At 43.3% G+C, this 20,642-nt stretch overlaps 1 protein-coding gene and 1 non-coding gene across 13 annotated transcripts in view; one reads left to right on the top strand and one right to left on the bottom strand.

Annotated features, from left to right (window-relative positions):
- CEP192 (centrosomal protein 192) overlaps positions 1–20,642 on the top strand; it is a 95,676-nt gene that overhangs the window by 58,325 nt on the left and 16,709 nt on the right. For 11 of the 12 annotated variants that reach the window (XM_060119550.1, XM_060119547.1, XM_060119546.1 and 8 more), the window contains 12 exons: positions 1,063–1,153; positions 1,322–1,498; positions 4,337–4,597; positions 4,855–4,970; positions 6,492–6,601; positions 9,271–9,421; positions 13,557–13,732; positions 14,341–14,464; positions 15,903–16,008; positions 16,676–16,880; positions 19,143–19,222; positions 20,095–20,190. In XM_060119550.1, coding sequence (XP_059975533.1) covers positions 1,063–1,153; positions 1,322–1,498; positions 4,337–4,597; positions 4,855–4,970; positions 6,492–6,601; positions 9,271–9,421; positions 13,557–13,732; positions 14,341–14,464; positions 15,903–16,008; positions 16,676–16,880; positions 19,143–19,222; positions 20,095–20,190 — 1,693 coding nt within the window. The remainder of the gene's footprint in view (positions 1–1,062; positions 1,154–1,321; positions 1,499–4,336; positions 4,598–4,854; positions 4,971–6,491; positions 6,602–9,270; positions 9,422–13,556; positions 13,733–14,340; positions 14,465–15,902; positions 16,009–16,675; positions 16,881–19,142; positions 19,223–20,094; positions 20,191–20,642) is intronic. The other variant, XM_060119543.1, reaches the window with a different exon arrangement.
- Positions 2,635–2,707, bottom strand: TRNAV-UAC (transfer RNA valine (anticodon UAC)). The gene has a single exon. It is a non-coding gene; the product is annotated as a tRNA-Val (tRNA).

Below are 20,642 nucleotides of genomic sequence, written 5' to 3'. Positions count from 1 at the left end.
CTCTGGAAAGCCCTGGGGACTGGTGGGAAGAAGAAATAATCAGAGACGTTGCATCTATTTAAGGAGTTAGAGTCTAGTTGATGAAGGGGCACGTGTTCTTTACGCAGCTCTCAGTGAAGACCCCTCTCAGCTAGACTCCTGAAATGTCCTGCATGGCTGTGAGTTTGAGGAACTGTGCCCTCCTCAGTAGCTCCTATGCCCGTGCAGTCAGTCCATCTCTAAACATTGCACTTGGTTTTAATTGGCTTTGTTTTTATGAAAAAAATATTTTTCAGAAAGTCTTTCCCAACCATTGTACCTGTGGAAGGCTTTTCTCAGGTGTGCTGATAACCAAAGGTCTTTGATTTTATTCTGAGGTTAAACTCAGCAGCCTTTCCCTTTTAACACAAGGTGCACAAGGCATAGACCACAGCTTAAATAATTTAACTGCCAGTCTTCAAAATTTGAGTAAAATGGAGATTTATTCATGTATTCTGTATTCTCCAATGAAGAGAGTAGTCATATATTTTCAAAGACTGAAGGATTTTCATCCTGCCAGCCAGTTGCTATTCATACATCCATTCTACTTGCACTGTAAGTTTTTTTAAAGTAAGGTTAGTTCAGTATGCTGTTTAAAAGACTACTTTGTGCAAATGAGTCTCTTAAAGTAAAAAATCTGAGCAATGTGCTTAGGACCCTTGTTTCCACGAAAGATAGGTTTTGGAGCTGAGGATGGTATTGACTAATGACTTAATGAATTTGGTAATCTGAATTTTCATTGATTACTATTTTATAAGACAGACAATTCCTATACATAGAGTATGAATAATAAGGGCAGCTAAGGAGCTATAACAGGAGAGAGATTAAACCCAAAATCTTCTCTGATAAGGTGAGTCTTGAGCATATGTTCTCACAAATGTAGAGTTGAGTTCTGGGCCTGTGGAGGCACTTCCAGGCTGCTCAAGGGCCCTGTGCAGTCAGTCCATCTCCAAACACTGCAGGCAGTTTTAATTGGCTTTGTTCTTATGATTGTAGCAATATCCATGGAGGAAAACCACATTTAAGATGTGTCATTGTTTCTAGGCTTCAGAAACTAGCTTTAAGAAATAATTCTACATCTTCAGCCCAACATTTACGACTGCTCGTTAGAGGACAAGACCAGGACTGCTTTCAGGTTTGTGGAGTGCATGGCTCTGTTCTGTTTCATGTTCTGTCTAGATCCAGGACACTTAACACGTGTAGGCCATCTTGTGTTCTTAGTCTTCGAGGAGTTCATGTTAATGGTATGTTTTATTTGTGCTGCTGCTCTGTTTTACGCAGAGATTTTTTTTTTTAATTGTAGTTTCAGCACACTTTTGGTTCAGAAGAGCGATTGACCAGTAACTGTGAGATCAGGATTCGTCCAAAAGAAGACATTTACATCTCTGTGTTATTTGCACCTACTCGATTATCTTGTATGTTGGCCAAACTAGAAATTAAACAACTTGGAATTCGATCACAACCAGGCTTTAAGTTCACAGTAAGATAATTTTATAGCTTTCTTTCCCTTCCCATGGAGTTTATGACATGTTGTAACTATTGGTTAAATATTGGTAAATTACATATACTCTGCTTTTTATAAGTCAAAATATGTGATTACCTAGATTTACAAACAAGTTAGGGAGTAATTATATACCTTGTAGGATTACCCTATTTTAAAAGCAGCCACTATAGTATTCCTGTAAGTAATGGTCTTGTCTAATGCTTGTAAGTTTCATTTCAGTTTGAAAATTTTGAAATGTACTCAACTTTTCAGAAATCCATTTTTTGGTAAATCCAGATGGAAATGTTTAAGATGTTGACTTTCCAAGTAAATTTTATTCTTTCAGTTCAGCAGAGTATCTGTTGACGTCATTTGTTAGACTCTGTTCCGTACACCAGGGATGCAAAGACAAGAGCTTTTCTATTTTGTTTCTTCCCAGCATAATTTCAAAAGATTTCAAGTCATTTCTTTAGCTAGATTCAGGGCACTAAGAGAGAAAAGTGATGAATCCTGGAGGAGAGGAAAGAAGGACAGGGTAGTCGGATGAAGCCTGAGCTCCCTGAAAGTAGCTAAAAACCGAGCAATTAGTTGGCAGTGGGGCTGGGACTACGATGTTGGTCATTTCTTAGTGTCAGAGTGGACATGTGATAAATTACAAGATTAACAACACCTAAAAGTTTTTTTTAAAAGGATGGATATTTATGGCAAATTTACCTTTATTTGATGCTGGAGCTGGACACACTCTCTGTGGAACTCTTCACATGGCCCCGTGAGCTTTGGTGAGGAGAGGTCTTAAAAGGTGTAAATGGCCATTTTCAGAATGAGGCCTGCAGAGCAGCAGTTCTCAACCAGAGACCGTTTCACCATCCAGGGGATACTTGGTAATTTCTGGAGACATTTGTGGTTGTCACACTGGAAGTGGGAAAAGGTGTAACTGGCACCTGGTGAATAGAGGCCAGGGGTGCGGCCAGATACCCACAGTGCACAGGGCTCCCCATGTCAAATGGCCCAGCCCAGGGGCCATTGTGCCGAGGCGGAGAAGCCTGCTCTAGATAGATTTTATTTTATTTTATTTATTTATTTTTATTATTTTATTTTATTTGTGTTACGTTACGAGGCTTGCGGGATCTTAGTTCCCAGACCAGGGATTGAACCCGGGTCCCCGGCAGTGTAAGTGCAGAGTCCTAACCACTGGACCACCAGGGAAGTCCTTGAGAAGCCTACTCTAGAGCAGCGGTTTCTCTGGTTCAAACTTTGGGTCAGTGGGCATTAGTCAGATTTCATTTTATTTAATCATTCTTTTTCTTAACCTCTTAGTCAGTAATTATTTGTGACTCCTTAGACTTTTTTTTTAAATTTATTTGTTTTTATTTTTGGCTGTGTTGAGTTGTCATTGCTGTGCGCAGGGCTTTCTCTAGTTGTGGCGGGGGGGCTGCTCTTGTTGCGGAGCACAGGCTCTAGGCGCACAGGCTTCAGTAGTTGTGGCACGTGGGCTCAGTAGTTGTGGCTTGCGGGCTCTTGAGCACAGGCTCAGTAGTTGTGGCGCATGGGCTTAGTTGCTCCACGGCATGTGGGATCTTCCTAGCCCAGGGCTCGAACCCGTGTCCCCTGCATTGGCAGGCGTATTCTTAACAACTGCGCCAACAGGGAAGCCCCCTCCTTAGACTTTGAAAATATAGGAAGAATACTGATTTTGAGTGTTTTCAAAAGCTGACTTTCCCTGTTACTTTCTGTTTTTTTGCCTAAGATTTGCTTGCAGATCTCTGTGGGAAAAGAAAAATTAGAAACACTTTTGGCTCTTGAAACTGGCAGAGCTCACCCTGAATGAGGTGGGATTTGCAGGAGCTTCACATCTGAAGCCCTTTAAAAATGCTTTTAATTTGTACTAAAGGGCAAGCAATACTGATTTTTGATCAGCCTGAATTTAATTTTTCAAAATGTTACTTAGTACATAACAACTTGAAATAAGCTACTGATGTTTTTAAGTTTGCAAAGGATTCTTTGGAACTTATTTCAATAATTAGGAATGAAAGCTCATTTTTAAGGGAATGCATGTCAAAGGGTATGAAACGTTTGTTTCCTAGCAGGGTACCTATTTCTTACATTCCTATTCATAGAGTCTGTTCTGTGAATCCTTGTTTCCTGGTAGTGCTGAGCCCCATGGGAGCCTTGTAGCTCAAGGGTGGCCCTGGTCAGCACTGGAGCCTCCACTCTGCCCCTCACTACCGGGTTGGCTGTGCTCTGAGGCTTGTTTGAGTTCTGGGCTTCTCTTTGGTCCCTTTGGCACAGTCCTCTGACTCTGCTAGACTGGAAGTTAACAGGATTATATGCTCATAGATTTTTCTGCCCCCAAAACTTTTCATATTGAAAATTCAGAATTATTGGGTATTTGAAAGAATTACATGGTGAACACTCACATGCCCTACCACTTAGATTCTACAGTTAACATTGTGCTGTATTTCTTTTATCACATATTTAACCATCTATCAATTTATTTTATGCATTTCAGAATAAATTATAAATACCAGTGTTTTTCATGCTGAACACTGCTTAAGCAAACATATCAATATTAATCTTTTTATTGTTCCTTTATCATCTAAGCTTGGCATATTGGAAGGTAAATAATTTTGCAGCTCTTTGATTTGTTTTTCCCTTAAAACATAGTCCTTACTATAAGGCTAGAGATTGACTGTGGGGAAGCTACTAGCCAAAGTACACAAAGGTTAATAATTTTAATTGTAGTAAATCTATTTTTATTGTCTTCTCTGACCGTAATGTAATTTCTATTTTCTGCTTACATAAAAATACTTGAGTGTATGTGTTCTGTATTTTTAGATACCTTTGTCTGGATATGGAGGCACAAGTAACCTGATTTTGGAAGATGTTAAAAAGTTATCTGACAGTTACATGGTAACAGTGAATGACTTAGTGCCTGGCAAAGAAAGTAGAATTGTTTTTTCTGTTCGTAACACTGGCTCTCGAGCAGCTTTTGTTAAAGCTGTAGGTTTTAAGGATTCTCAGAAAAAAGTTTTGCTGAATCCTCGAGTATTAAGGATTTTTCCAGACAAATTTGTGCTCAAGGAAAGAACACAAGAAGTAAGTATGAAAGTCTCTGCACTAAAAATATGAGCTTATTTTTAGGTTAAAGTAATAATTATGTATTTTATGGCAGAGAGCTAAAATCATATTTGAAAGGAATGTAGGAGTGGAAGGACTTATCTGATCTTGGAAATGCTCTTCATGTGCATCTTTGTCTATAGTGACTGTTTGTGTCCCTGTGACAGTTTATTCAGAGTGAAATGACTTACTCAGAAATATTTAATATTCACTCCTGATTTTTTTCTTGGCATCAGGATGTTACTATAATATATAATCCATCAGACAGAGAAAACAATTGTAAAAACACCACAGAACTGTCAACTATATACTTTTTTGGTGGAGATGAAATTTCAAGACAGCAGTACCGAAGGTGGGTCACTTACCTTACATGACGGTGGGGACCATTCAGTGGAAATAAAGAGGCTGTGACAGTGGTTTGGGATTTGGAATTTATAGAAGATGTTTCACTACTTTTAGTGAACTGGCAGATGAAAAATCTTGGTAAAATTTTTGTGACCGATAAGCTACCTGTAGGAGAAATACAGGTAGAAATACCTGTAGGAAACTCGTCTGCAGGTTTACTTGCAGTATCTTTTTCTGGACGTACATAGTGGCCTCTGCTCCTTTGCTCAAAGAGGACTTTGGACTTCATCGTAGGACCGTCTTTGTAATGATGGCAGATCAGCTTCAGAAAAGATTTAAGAACTACTGAAAGAGTATATTGTGTAAACGCACCTGCCTTGGAACATTTCTGGGAGTGTTGAGAATCATTTCAAAGGATCAAGCCGTATTTTAGACATGTGTAGGGTGTCTAACTCTAGCTACTTAAGCTTGTACTTGTAAAAAATTTGGTACATCTGATCTAAATGTAGTTTAATATGCTGGAATGTTGTCAAATTTATATTTAGGTCTAGGTGTGATTTAGACATTCTGTGTGTTGAATTCAGAGTTCTTGTGTCACAAAATCTCTTTTCCTAGCCTAAAGCTGAGTATGAGGTAAGTGAAACTCCTGCCAGTTCATCATTCGCAGGAAGTCATTGCCTCCCGGGAGGGCGGGCGTGTGCGTGGGCCAGTCTTTCCTTCTTCCAGTCCTTTGTGCTCTGCTGTGTTTTATTCTGATACACGGTTCAGGAAACTGTTCTATTTTAAATCTGTGGAAGACTGTTAGAATGTTTAAGAAGAGTTTAGTGATGAGTTGCTACATGATGATAGCACAGACCTGAAGTGAAGAGCTCAACTTTGAATGTGGTTTTTTCTTTCAGTTGAGTATTTTAGAAATAGAAACTGGCATTTAGAAAAATTAGATCACAAGGTTTTTTGGGTTTTTTCCTTTCTCTCTATTGGGATACAGAAATCAGCGTACTCCTTTATAACTCCTTTTTGCCATTAATTTATAGTAATGAGATTTCTTTCGTTTGTGAACATCTGTGTTTTATAGAGAAATTTACTTTTTAGTTCTCTCACCTCAAAATTCTCTAGAAAAGGTCAAAGTAACAGAATTACATGGTAATTTAAATATTCCCTTCTGATGTTTTATTTGTATCATTTTCTTGGCATATTTTTTCTGAGACAAATTTCTAACTGACCAAATTATCACAAATAATGAAAATGTATGACCTGAAAAGAATCTAATTTTATCTTCTTTCTACTCTTCTGTTAGGAAGTTGTTGATTTGATGTGTTTAACTGAAACTGATGATTGTACTACCATGTATAACTTTTAAGGGAATTTCCAAAACAAGTTTTTTTTTTTAATTATATTGGGATTTAGGACATAATATCTATGAACTAATGTATCGTGATGTTAGTGGGATTTTCCAGATGCATGAATAAAATCTAATTAAGGTTACTTTGTACGTAAAATGACTTCTGAATAAAATCTCTACTGGCAGAGCCATGCTGCACACACCAGGGGTGAGAAAGCAGGTCCTTCCCACCGAGAGCATGATGCAGAACATTGACTTCGCGGAAGCATTTCAGGACGAGCTGCTTGTAACTGAAGGTAGGAATTTCAATGTATTTTAAATCTTCTGGGCCCAGTGTGTGAGGAGGAAGAGTGTTAGCTTAGATGTGGTATCAGGCTGAATTTGAGTCACAGCTATGCTGTATGACTTTGGACAGATTGCATCACTGAAATTCATTTTCCTTAGCTGTAAAATGAGAGGAATAATGTCTGTGTTCTCTACACAGAGTTCTTGTGAAGATCAGATGAGAGGGCTTTGCCTTGTAAATGTTAGATGTTATTAATATGTTATTGCACCTAGTCTTTGGGTGGACTTGTGAATAGAGGGGGAGAATGGTCATGATTAAACTCAAGTTATTACTGTTTAAGATTTCACGATTGCAAACTTACACTCATTTTGAGATTTCTCTGCTCTTGAGACTGCTGTGCAATTTATGGAGGATGTGATAGCGGTAGTGTGACTCTAATCTAGATGTTTAGCCCTATTTGAGCTGAGCAATTCAGGTGTTTAATGGTATCTATGACTCATATAAAATATAAGAATGGAAACATGCAAATTGTATAAAAATATGTGTACAGATTTTCACCACAGTATTGTTTATAATAGGAAGAAGTTAGAAGTAACCTAAACGTCCAAGAGTAGGGGATCATTTAATTACGCAATAGAATATTTTGAAGGCATTCAGACAGTATGATTCTATATTAAATGACATGGAAAGCTCCTCAATTGATTAAGAAAAGAATTATTTAAAAATTTTGCATATAAGATCACCTGTCTCCCCCTTGGCCTGTGAGCCCCTAGAGGCAAGGGCTGCACCTTCTACCCCTGTGACTCATGCCCTGCACTCCCCACCAGCTCATTTGGTAAAAATAATTTAATGTCTTATTTATAGTTACCTAGGTAAAATTGCAGGAGTATACACACCAAAATACTAAGAGTGGTTATATTCTGGTGGTAGAATTTGAGGTGGTAGTGTCTTTTCCCCCCATTTTTATTTTCTAGTTTTTTAATGATGAAATACACACTCCTTCTGAAGTGGGAAATGATAAGGGAAAAGGATATTTATGCCTATGTAGAGGTGATATAGAATAGTTTATGATCTTTTCAGCAAACTGGGAGTCTAGATCATCTGCTTCAAGGGTGGGTTAGTTAAAAATAATGAGAAGATTTGAAATGGTTGGAAAGAACGTTGGATTTGGAGCTGAACCTCAGTTCATAGCCCATCTCTGCCACCTCAGCTCCTCCGAGCTTCACCTTCCATATCCCTTCCTCAGAGGAAGGATCCACGTGAAAGAGTTAACCTGAACTGAGCTGTGGAGATGGACCCACACACGTAGCAGCAGCAGTGAAAGCTAATGAGAACTAGGCAGTGTGAGTGTGCAGCCCTCGCAGCTTCACGTCTCTATGGCTGAGTGGACTTGGTGGGGAGTGCAGGGCACGAGTCACAGGGGAAGAAGGTGCTGCCCTTGCCTCTAGGGGCTCACAGGCCAAGGGGGAGACAGGTGATTGAAATACAGCATGAAAGTGCTGTGACAGAACTGTGCTTAGGGACCTGGGGGCCACGGAGAAGGGGCACTCCGCTGAGAAAGCGGGGAGGGGGTTGACAAGGAGGAGAAGGTGTGGACCAGGGTGGGGGAGGGTATTCAGGCAGAGGGAGCTGCATGTGCAAACATTCAGGAAGTGGGTGTGTTACGGGTTGTGTTGACAAACCTGACCAAGCACTCAGGTGACGTGCTGAGACCCCCCTGTGATGGGGTTGAGTGGGGGCTTCAGGTGGGTCCTTGGGGCCAGGTTGCACATCAGGGAGTATTGGGCTCCTGGAGGTGGTGTGCGTGCTGTCCAGGTGAGGGGAGGAAGCAGCCCCACTTGGTTTCGTGCTGGTTGGTGTAATGGATCCCTATAAGAATGTTGCGGTTGAACTTTTTACATGATTATTTTGAAAAACATTTGAGCGTATTACTATTAACAAGCATTCATAGTGATCTTACTTTTGTAAAATTTGTAATTACTGTGGCAAATAATTTCACAATTAAACTTTTATTGTCAGATGTATTGTTTAATATAAATTTTAATTTACACTTCCTGTGTTCTGAGTTTCCATCTTAAAAATACTTAATTCTTAATATCTAATTTATACGTAGAATACAAGCATGTTCTCTAAAATTTCTTGTATATATAAATTCAGGTAGGTTTATCTTTGGATAAACCTTGAACACTGTCTGATCAATCTAAATACATGTAGTTATATAATACTGCCTGTTTCTGGATTTACTTAAGTTTTTATGAGACTGCCACTTATGAAGTGTGTGCTCTCAGCCTCTGTGTTTTGGCCCCTCATTTGGGGTGGAGGTGATGATGCCTCGGAGAGCTGTGGAAACTGACCAGGTTGGTTTATGTTGGGGGTCAGAACAGTGCCCACAGCCCTGAGAGAGGTTACTCGTACTTCCCGTGGGGAGACTGAGGCTCGGGCTGGTGAAGGAAGCTGCCAGAGGTCCCAGGCTGAGCGTTGGCGTGGCTGTAATCCAAATCCAGGGCCAGAGACTGAACTGCCAGTGATTGATGCTAATCCGTAATGTTAAAAATCCAAATGTCACCTACCCCCAACTAAGAAGATATAAGAAAATATGTAAATATATGAGTGCTTCTGTTACTTGGTGGTGTGATTATGTGCAGATTCATGTATTTCAAACATTATTTTCTATTTCAGTATATGACCTTCCCCAACGGCCCAATGATGTCCAGCTCTTTTATGGAAACATGCGTAAAATTAAACTTTCAGTAATTGGAGAATTTAGAGATTCTATTTCTAACAGAGAGTTTCTTCCACCTTCTTCCAGACCTAGCTTGGAATCTAAAAGGTAAAACTAACAAAACATCTTTCATCTGAGTTCAAGATTATTTGATTCACAATAGAGCTGATCTTTTACCTTGTACTTTGTTGGGTTTTTGTCTCAAGCTGTTTATTTCATCTTTATTTTTAAGTTGAAATAATTCCAAATTTACAGAAAAGTTTAAAAACAATACAGAGGGACTTCCGTGGTGGCGCAGTGGTTAAGAATCCGCCTGCCAGTTCAGGGGACAAGGGTTCGATCCCTGGTCTGGGAAGTTCCCACATGTTGCAGAACAACTAAGCCTGTGCCACAACTACTGAGCCTGCACTCTAGAGCCTGCGTGCCACAACTGCTGAGCCCATGTGCCACAACTGCTGAAGCTTGCACGCCTAGAGCCCATACTCCACAGCAAGAGAAGCCACTGCAATGAGAAGCCCATGCACGGCAATGAAGAGTAGCCCCCACTCGCTGCAACTAGAGAAAAGCCCACGTGCAGCAATGAAGACCCGACGCAGCCAAAAATTAATTAATTAATTAAATTAATTAATTATAGAGAACTCCCATATGCTATCTGCACTGAGATTTCGCAGTTGATAACATTTTACCACATCTACCTTATGGTCTTTCATGTATATACAGGCTTTTCTGAACCATTTAGGAGTGACTTGCAGACATGATGACCAGTAGCCCTGAATTGGCTGTAGATGCTCCCCCTCATAGGCACGGCAAGCCCGTCAAGGTTAGGACACTGATGCGGCGATACAGGACCACCATCTGGTCCACGGAGTCTCCCAGTGATGTCCTGTGTAGTTAAGGCAAACAGCAAACAAGATACTGCCTCTTTCCACTTCCTCTTTGGTCCAGAAGCTAATCTGAGATCACACGTGCGTTTGGTTGGCTTGTCCATTTACTCTCTTTCAATAAAGAGAGCTCCTCAGTCTTGCACAACAGAGAAAACACACAGGGTTTGCTTATCAAGTACGATCCACAGAATCAAAGGTATTTTCCAGAATGAAGCTTCAGTACTAATTTGGGGTGAAACACAGAGAAACCTGGGGTTGCCCATGGTACTTTCTAGATCTACTTTGTAACATCAACACTCCCCTCTGGCTTAGATTTAACACAAGGTCCAAAGTTGTGGGTGTGGTGCGTCACACAAGAGACTATTTTGATCATGAAAGGTATTTTATACTTTGATAACTGTGTAACTTATGTGATGCTTTTCAAACAGCTGTGCCACATAAATTAGTAAGTTTCAGATTTCTTTACCACAAGCAACGTGAGACAGACCAGGTGCTGCCTGTTTTAAGGACCCGAGTGCATTTGCTGTGGTATCCGGCATTTGCAAGATTACAAGGCAATTTGACCAAGCCATCTTTCTTTTTTTTCTCTGGTCGTTTCTGGTAAAAAGAGAAAGTAGGCTGCAGGCCAGCTAGCTGCTAACTCTTTCTTACCAGGTACCTTGATGTTTTTATAGAATACAGGCCAGTTACTTTGTAAAATATTCTCGATTTCAGTTCACAGCTTCAGGACACGCAGAATGATGCTGTTTGTTTCTCAGCGAAGCTTTCTCAGTGGTGAACAATGCTGATTTGTCCTGCTACTAGCAATATTTTCATCACTTCGTTTAAGTGGTGTTTGCCAGGTTTCTCTACTGTGAAGTTAATAAATATCTTGAAGGGATATTATAATACACAACTTGGAGACAATGAATGATCTTGTTTCTCGTGAAACTTTGAGCACCCAGTGAGGATTCCTTCCTGAATCATATTATGTCTGTCTTGGTTGCTAAATGGTGATTTTCTGATCCCATCTTTCTGCATTTATTAGTTATCTTTCTACTTTGAGGAAGGAATTTCCTTTTCCTTCTTATTCACATATATTAGGGCCGACTCGTGGATTCAAGATTAATCCTTGTTGTCATTATTTCGTCCCCTGGCCTGCTCCTTGGTCCTTTGCCTGTGCCCACAACACCTCTGGGCACCTCCTTATTCACAGGCACAGCAGGATGGTCGAGGCTCGTCCTTCACTTGCCTGTCCAGTCTGGAAATGAGGACACGGGCAGCAACGTGCTCATTGCTATTGAGGTGTCCTTGCTTCTAGGCCCACTCAGTGGACAGAGCTAGGAAATATATGAGTTTATATACAAATCCACGTGCAATTTATATCTACTTCTGTTTATAAATGTGTTAAAATCTTGAGTTTACACTGATACCACCAATTCTAATCTAACATAACACATGGATTCCTTTCCTCCTTCCCATAATTGTACCTTTTTTCTCCAGTACTGAGAAGCCTGGCCCCATTATTTTCAATATGTTTACGTTTTACTCATTCCCCCTGTTTCAGCCAATCTTGTCTTCACATGGTCTGTCTCCCTGGGCCCAGTGTTGCCAACTCACACCAGCAAGTAAGTCTTAGTGGCATCAGCTGAGGGCTGACTCCCCCCATTACCATCACCCTAGTGCCTCTGACTCACGCCAGCTTGGTTTCTTTAATCCTTATGCTGTTCATGTTAATTTTTTTCTAAGGTAGTCAAAGATAGTATTAACATGTATTAAAACTTACCTTGACAGTTACTTCAGTTGTGAGGAACTTGTTCTTAGGAAGCTAAAAAAAACAGTAATCAACTTTGTTTTTTAAATTGTTTTCTGATGTTTGGCTGGTGTCCCCTTTGTTTCTCTGGGGTGGTATAGGTCTGATTGGAAAGGGGGGCGGTGAATTAGGGGTGAAGAGAGGGATTTCTCTCTGTCTGCCAAGTGTTGACTGGAGTCCAGGTGTAGCCCCGCTGTGTGATAGGTGAACTTGGTCACCACACCAGTGAACTTCAGTTGTCATGTGTTCACGTGATTACGAAATTTAATTGAATTACAATTTTTTAGTAATCTAAGGCTTATTAGAAAACCCAATTTCAACACTTAGTAAAAAAACTTCCTAAACTTTATTAGCATTTCTTAACTGTAGTTTTTTGCCAAGAAGATTTTGTTTTAAAGTTTTTTGGTGTTAGCGTTGCAAAGCCAGTTATTATTCAGTTATAGATACTTGAAGAGCTTTGTTGTTTTTCTTAAATTCTTAATATTGGGTAGTTTTTTTTTTTTTTTTTAAGGAAGGAAATTCTTTTATTTATTTATTTATTTATTGACTGTTGGGTCTTCGTTGCTGTGCGCAGGGTTTTCTCTAGTTGTGGTGAGCAGGGGCTACTCTTTGTTGCGGTGCGTGGGCTTCTCATTGTGGTGGCTTCTCTTGTTGCAGAGCACAGGCGCTAGGCGTGCGGGCTTCAGTAGTTGTGGCACGTGGGCTCAGTAGTTGTGGCTCGCGGGCTCTAAAGCCCAGGCTCACTAGTTGTGGCACATGGGCTTAGTTGCTCCGAGGCATGTGGGATCTTCCTGGACCAGGACTCGAACCTGTGTCCCCTGCATTAGCAAGTGGATCCTTAACGATTGTGCCACCAGGGAAGCCCTGGGTAGTTTTCTAGTAAATCTTTTCTTAAAAACATTTATTTATTTATTTGGCTGCGCCGGGTCTTAGTTATGGCACGCAGGATCTTTAGTTGTGGCATGAGGGATCTAGTTCCCTGACCAGGGATCGAACCCAGGCCCCCTGCACTGGGAGCACGGAGTCTTAGCCACTGGACCACCAGGGAAGTCCCTCTAGTAAATCTTTTAAGAGACCTCAGATGGCATGCAGAAGTCAAGGCAGGAAACAAATCATTGCAGATTCTAATTAAAGATTAGTAATATTTAACCTATACTATACTTTACTTTTTATACACTTCTTTAAGAAAACCCCAATGTGAAGGATTCTTATTCACTGAAAAATATATAATGCACTTTTATTTTTATCTAAGTGTTTTCAGATTTATGAATAATTAATATAAAAATGTGACACATGGGCTTCCCTGGTGGCGCAGTGGTTGAGAGTCCGCCTGCCGATGCAGGGGACGCGGGTTCGTGCCCCGATCCCGGAAGATCCCACATGCCGCGGAGCGGCTGGGCCCGCGAGCCATGGCCGCGGAGCCTGTGTGTCCGGAGCCTGTGCTCCGCAACGGGAGAGGCCACAGCAGTGAGAGGCCCGCGTACAGCAAAAAAAAAAAAAAAAAAAAAAAAAAATGTGACACAGTCTGCTTTATCATTTTTAATTTCTTTTCTCTCTCTCTCTCTAGTGAATCTGGCAGTTGTGGGACACATGGTGGTAACATTTCTTTGGATGTTTTACCAGTGAAAGGTCCTCAGGGGTCTCCACTTCTTTCACAAGCTGTTCGCCCACCTCAAGATAAATCGGCCTCGGAAGAAGTGTGGGCTGTCCAGCCTGAATGCTTGATTTTAGTCACCCCTTCTTGTGAGTATGTCCTCAACGACAGGACAGAAAGTCCCTCTGGGGCCTGGGCTCTACTTGCTCTGTGCTCAGGGCTCTCGTAGGACAGACCTGGGCTCTGTGCAGATGTGGCTGGTGGCTTGCCCAGGCCTCCCCTGCCTACTACAGACCCAATCAGAGTGTCGTCCTGACACGAGGCCTCGGACCCCAGGCCAAGCTTCCGTGTGGCAGAGCTGCCCATCCGGGGGTCTTAATTCCTGTCCCCTGCCCCCCCATCCCCCACTGAGAATACAGTTGGCACTTGGCCTCTTTTACCCTTAACTTTGATACTCTTGGTCCAGAGTAGGAACAAATCTAGTACCTATGTCTGTGCCCAAGACAGGGAGTAACAATTACCAGATTTCCTTTTCCTTCTTTGTTCATTACTAAACTTTGTTCAGTGTCTTTGTAGTTTCCAAGAGTAAATAAAGGTCTTGCTTTACGAGGAACTTGAAATTTCTGTAATTGGGCAGTTGGGAAAACAAAATGAGTTAGTATGGTAGTGTTTTTATTTAGGATTTATTTTTACTATTTATTACCCTTTGTCTTTTTCACAAGTGCTAAATGTAAGTAACATTTATCTGTTGTCATAGGTGATATGGCAAAAACTGGACGTTTCCAGATTTTAAACAATTCTGTTAGGTTACTGAAATTTGAGCTGTACTGGCCAGCACATTGTCTTACAGTGACACCACAACATGGGTTTATCGCACCAGAGTAAGTATGATCTCCCTTTCCCCTGGGTGTTATTTAGATGCTTTAGCATGGTGACTTTTTAAGGATCAAATAATAGGCCATTTTAATTTATTCAGTAGAATTTTGCAGTGTGCTGACTCTGTAAAGAGCACCATGCATGGTTCTGTGGGACCACAGTGAGTTCAAGACTCATGCTTCTTAGCGGGTGGAGACCATGTCCACAGCCAGTTGCGGTATCGACCTAACAGGGTGGAGAGACGTGTGAGGTGGGGGAGAGTTGCTGATGTAGCTCTGCCTACAGAATTACAGCACAGGGATACGGCTGTGCATGTGATGAGGGTAGTGGTCTCCAAAGCCCCTGTGGTCCTGCCTTTGTCACCTTGGGTCTAGCAGCTTATTCTGCTGGTTTTCTCTAAGGACATTTTACAGACACAGATTCCTGGTTTCTGATATGTCTGAGCCATAATCTAGCTTACCGTTTTCTACAAAGGATATTTTAAGGTAAAAAGAAGTCTTTGGGGGCCAGATGGTGATGAGCAGCTGCCCTCTCTGTGCAGCTTAATTATTGGGATATAGCCTCAGCTCTGCAGCTTCTCAGGGACTGTGTCTAGGTTGGCACAGAATACGCACATCTGAAATTTGCTTCGCATTTGGGAATAGCAACTTTGCACAAGAGCATCATGAAGTTTATTTGCTTTTGCAAAATGATGGTGTATGCGTTTCAGGAGAGTTTATTTGACCAAAACTGGGTTAAGGTGTGGTTGGGGACACTCCAGAGAAAGGTTCCTAGGACCAAAGCAGTCAATTAAATGTTTGTCCATTAATGGGTGAAAAGCCGGGAGATGACAGGACAGGTTGTTCACAGAGACTTGTCCATCACCCTGCGTGTTGAGCTTTTAACAGTGGGAGGTCATCTTGCTCGGCCATTTTGGACATGGGTACTGACCTCTCTTTATAACTGGTGGTTTCTCTTAAGTTACAAATCCAGTTACATCATCCACATTTAAGTCTTTGACATCCCATAGCTCTTGAAGAGAACAGTGAGCACAGAAAACCTGACCAACCCCCTTTCCCACCCTCTCTTCCCTTCCAGTTACGCTGTGTGACCGTAACGGCTCGTTCTGTATCATCGTCGGCTCAGAGCCTTTGTGTTACTGGTCTTTTGCTCCAGAAATGTTTAACTTGAATTGCTGTTTAGATGGCATTTCTGTGATGTGGTCCATTTTCACATGAGCTTTGCCCTTGGGTTCTTGGCTTCACACCACTCAGCTTTTTGTCAGCCGCTGGGTTGGGGTTGAGGCCAAATCAGATGTGCCTGGTAGCTTACCTCTGTTTTCTGCTCTTTCTGAGCAGTGAGGAAATAGTTGGTGACTGACAGGACAGTGTTTGTAACTCTTGTGGTTACTGCTGTTCCAGTACAGGGTATTCTTGGTTCTCAGTGTTCAATTCTTCTTTTAAGGAGCAAGCTACAAATTCTTGTGAGTCCTAATTCCTCCTTATCCACAAAACATTCATTGTTCCCGTGGAGTGGCTTGATCTATGTACACTGTGACAATGGACAGAAGGTAATTTTTTAAACATTTTTTTGATCAACATTTCTCTTTTTTTGCAGTTTAAGTTTTGTAATCCTCACTGATAGCACTTACATTTCAGAAATCGAATTGAGGTGTCCTTTCAGCCCAAATAGACTTATTTAAATAGAGTATTTAGTGCAGAGTTTTTCCACTAATGAGCTGAACAAGTGTCCTGGGTGGGCAGCAGTGGAGAGTGGGGCCTGGAAGCCATCATTAACTTGAAGATTTTGCTTTGGAAAAAAGAGGTAAGTTGGGAGAAAGGATAAAGTCAAAGAGCTACTTTGGGATCTGAATGGACTTTAATTTCTAAATTCGCCAGTGTTTCATTTGTTTGGCATTACTTTTTTTTTTTTTTTTTTTTTTTTTTGCGGTACATGGGCCTCTCACTGTTGTGTCCTCTCCCGTCGCGGAGCACAGGCTCCGGATGTGCAGGCTCAGCGGCCATGGTTCACAGGCCTAGCCACTCCGTGGCATGTGGGATCTTCCCGGACCGGGGCACGAACCCGTGTCCCCTGCATTGGCAGGCGGACTCTAAACCACTGCGCCACCAGGGAAGCCCTGGCATTACTTCTCTACCATAATTTAAAAGTAGGAATTTTTTTTTAAAAAAAAACAACAGCTTCACTTGCATCTTATCCCTTTGTTTGGCTCATTTCAGAAAATTGTGAAGGTTCAAATTCGAGAAGACTTGACCCAAGAACTTTTCACTTGTTTAACCTCCAGCCCATTTGGAATCCTTTCCCCAGAAACAGAGCCTTCAGTTAATCATCTGGTAAAACCAGTGACAAAACCACCTTCCACAAGAGTTGAGATAAGAAATAAGACTGTTACTTTTCCTACAACAGAACCTGGTGAGACTTCAGGTATTGTATCACAGGGTTACGTAATTCAGACTTCTGCTAGTACATTGGATCTAACGCTCTTAGTTAACTGTAGTTTGTGATAGGTGCAGATTTCCCGCTACTTCAAGAGAAAATCAAGTAGTCACTGGAAATCGTTTCAGTTATGAGCTGGATTTGCAGATGCTTAAAAATTGTACCATGTTGAATTTAGGCCTTTAATAACTCTCTGTTCCAGGAGGCTTAGATTTTTTTTATCAGAACCATCCTCCCCGACTCTCACTAGGTCTTTGACCAGAGTTGCTACTAAGTTAGTGGCTGGAGAGGAAGGTGGGTGGAGCCTGGCTCTGTCAGTTACTCTGTGACTGCAGGCTCCAAACCTGCCCAGCCTCCCCAGCTGTGATTAACACCCACCACCCAGGGCCTGGGGATGGTGACGCGGTGTGTGAAGCACCTCTGAGCTTTCTTGGGCCGGAGTAGTGCTTTCTTCCCCTGTGGGCGCTCTCCCCGCGGCCTCAGGGTCTAGGATTGCACATGGACAACTTAGATAGGGTCTGGGGCCACCTGTCGCCTGGCCCCCCAGCTCCTCAACTCCCGTGGTGTGTCTTCCACTGCAGCTCAGTCTCCTGCCCTCAGGGTCCCTCCTGGATCTCGTCGGCACCAGGATCTGTACCGTGTTTTCACTCAGTTTCAAGCCTGTCACTTCTGCCCATCACCCACTCTGGCTCTTCCCAGCTCACTAACTCCAGGGGTCAGCAGTTGCCTGACCACATTCAGACCTCCAGGCCTTTCCCCTGCCCATCGCCCCACCCACAGCACACTTCTCCCCTATCCCTCCTCGACTTCTGTGCTCTGTCTCTGTAACTCCTCACAAACACTCGTGACTGCCTTGTGCCCCTCGCCTTCTGCATTCCCGTCTGGCAGAATCCCAGCCCTGGTTAAACCCGACTGTCTCCCCGGCCCTGTCTCTGCCCCTGAGCACTGCGCGACTTGGGCCTCTAGATGCCCTGAGCACAGGCTTCCCCAGCGGCCCTTGCAGCCCTCCTCCCCTCTTGACCCCCCCCCCCCCCCCGCCCAGCAGCTGAGGCCTGTCTCTTGCAGCCCCCGCTGCTCCCTCATCCCTGCTTCTGCTCTTTCCGGCTCTTGCCTTTGCCTCACATAGTTGAAAATCTAGAGACCATCCCAGGTGACCCTTGCGCTGGCAACCTGGGCCCACCTGCTCCTGCCATCTCAGGCAGGGCTCCCTCGGGCCTCCTACCCCCTTGTCAGCATTTCTTCCTCTTTGCCGAAGTGTCTCCTTCAGGACGCAGCGTGTCTCCGTCAGGATGCAGCCTGCCTGCCGTCACCCATGGGCAGGGTGCCCTCGGGCCCTTGCCTTGCTGCGGCTGCCCTCCTCCCTGGCCCCTTCCTGCCAGGGTTGTGCTTCCACCCTCGCTTCCTCAGCAGCTTAGCTGCTGCCACCACCAGGTCCTTAACTTGCTCCCATCAAGGTCACTAGAAAGCTTGATTTTGCCAAATCCAGGGCATCTTTTGTGTGTCTGTGTCAGTTTGACCTTAGCACTGGCAGCCACTCCTTCCCCCTTGGAGCAGCTCTCAGGGCTCACCTTGCCTCAAGGCCCCTCCTGAGCTTGTGCTGCTCCCTCCTCCTCTTCCGGCTCCTAACTCCTGCATCCCGTTCCTTCTCTGCTCGCCCTGAGCCCCAGATGTGCACCCCACACATCCACGAAACCTGCTTCTCCAGCCTTTCCCATGTCAGCAGTGGCACCACTGCCTGCGCACTTGGTTGAGCCAAATCCCTACAGTTGATGTCTCTTCCCTTCTGTTCACCCGTCCCATCCATCAGCACATCCTTTGCAGTCTGTCTTCAGAATAAACCCCACATCTGCCTGCTGACTTTCTTCCCTTGGCCACCACCAGGCCTGATGCATGCAGGTCACCTCGTGTGGCATCTTGGCCAAGGGCCGTAGTGACATGGGCCAGGCTCTGCCTGCACTCTGACCCTGTGCAGCCTCTTACCTGCGCAGCACCAGGGGTTCATGCATGGTGAAGACCCTGCTGTAGTTCTTCAGTAGCTTTTTGCATTGCACTTCCATTAAGTACAAGATAGGGCATCTGTCAAACAGGACTTTGTTAGAAAATAATGTTATTCCTGTTGGACTCCAAGGGATCTAAGTGTATTTTTTCCCTGTGATGAGGTCAACACAGTATTTTCCACACATTATCCCACGAATCTGCTTGTTTATTTACCCCTCAAAGAGTTTGAGTTGTTAAATGTGTTCCTTTTAGGAAGTTACCTGGAACTTGAGAATCACGGTGACATGGAAGTGAGGTGGCACCTGTCATCCTTAGCCCCACCTTATGTCAAGGTCAGTAATAATTGCCTCAGCTATACTCATTTTAATGTTTAACTTTATGCAGGATGTTTAAAAATCTGAATTATGAGCATACGTTGAGATTACTGGTTTTTTGTTCCCCTGCTTCATTTACTTGATTATCTTTGTAAGTGGGGCTAACCTGCCCAGTCGTGTTGACAAGGTGGTTTTGAGAGTCAAGTGAGAGAATGTATGTGAAAATACATGCTTGCTCTGTTTCATGCTCTCTCCTGCAACCCTGCTTTTTATCTGAAATAACTATTTTGAAAAATATATAAAAGTTTTATACCAGGGCGTTGTGTGTGTGCTTTTCTATCCTGAGTTCCAAGTGCTGCTGTGTGTTTTCAGCTAGTGGGAGCAAGTGCAGGAGATGGGATTGAACCTTCCTTGCCAGTGAGTCTTAGCCTGTGTGCCCTGCAAGTGGTGTCTGCCACTGGGCACCACCCGAGCCAAGTGTGTGGTCACGTGTGATGTGGCCACTGCCCTTTTCTTGGTTTGACCATCATGGTTGTGAGCTATAATGTTAACAAGACGTGTGTAAAAGATAGTGCTGGGCCCACTGACAAGAAATGAAGCACAGGTATCGTATGGAGTGTTGAAACACATGCTCAGCAGGGTCTTCAGGGTCTTTGAGGAAATGGCAGTCCTCCAATGCGGGAACAGCCTCCTACAGAGCACTGCCGCCAGGGGTGGGATGAGGGTCTGCGTCAGGTGAGGCCTGGTGTGAGCCAAGCCCAGGGTGCTCCTGGCCCACCATGAAACAGGCTGGTTCGACCTCGATGACCGTGAAGGCAATGGTGTCACTGGAATAGATCCGCTTACTTTTTTGTTTTTTTTATTTGATTGTTTAAATGGTGTCTTTTTAGGGAGTTGATGAAAGTGGAGATATTTTTAGAGCTACCTATGCAGCATTCAGATGTTCTCCTATTTCTGGTGTACTGGAAAGCCATGGAGTCCAGAAGGTGAGTTCTGACACCTTTTCACAGCTGTCTGGTAAGAACACAGTGTTGGCTGGCCAGGAGTGCCTCGTTGTTTCCACCCAGAAGAGTTCGCTCCACCTGGACCAGTGCTGCTCACAGCCAGGCTGCTGCAGGAGCAGCTGCAGCACAGGTCAGCGCTCTGCTTCTTCAATGGGACATCTTGTGTGAAACAAAACACCGTGCTTGGTGGTGTGGTTGGTTTACATTCTGATGTAAGCACTTCAAGTGGCCTCAGGTTGCCAGTGCTTAGAACACGCTTCTGGTAGCGCAGAAAACTCTACCAGTGTTGCAGACCACTCAGTGTTCATGTGGGGTCAACAGTGTGTCTTCAGGGGCAAGTGTGACAGGTCCCTTTAGTACCACAGCCCTGGTAAGTTCTGGTTTGTTTGTAGCCCTGACCTGGCCTCTTCATGTATTTCACAGGGATGCTAGTT

The sequence above is a fragment of the Mesoplodon densirostris genome, chromosome 15, assembly GCF_025265405.1.
Source record: "Mesoplodon densirostris isolate mMesDen1 chromosome 15, mMesDen1 primary haplotype, whole genome shotgun sequence".
Lineage (NCBI taxonomy): Eukaryota > Metazoa > Chordata > Mammalia > Artiodactyla > Ziphiidae > Mesoplodon > Mesoplodon densirostris.
This window is presented reverse-complemented; position numbering and strand designations above follow the sequence as displayed.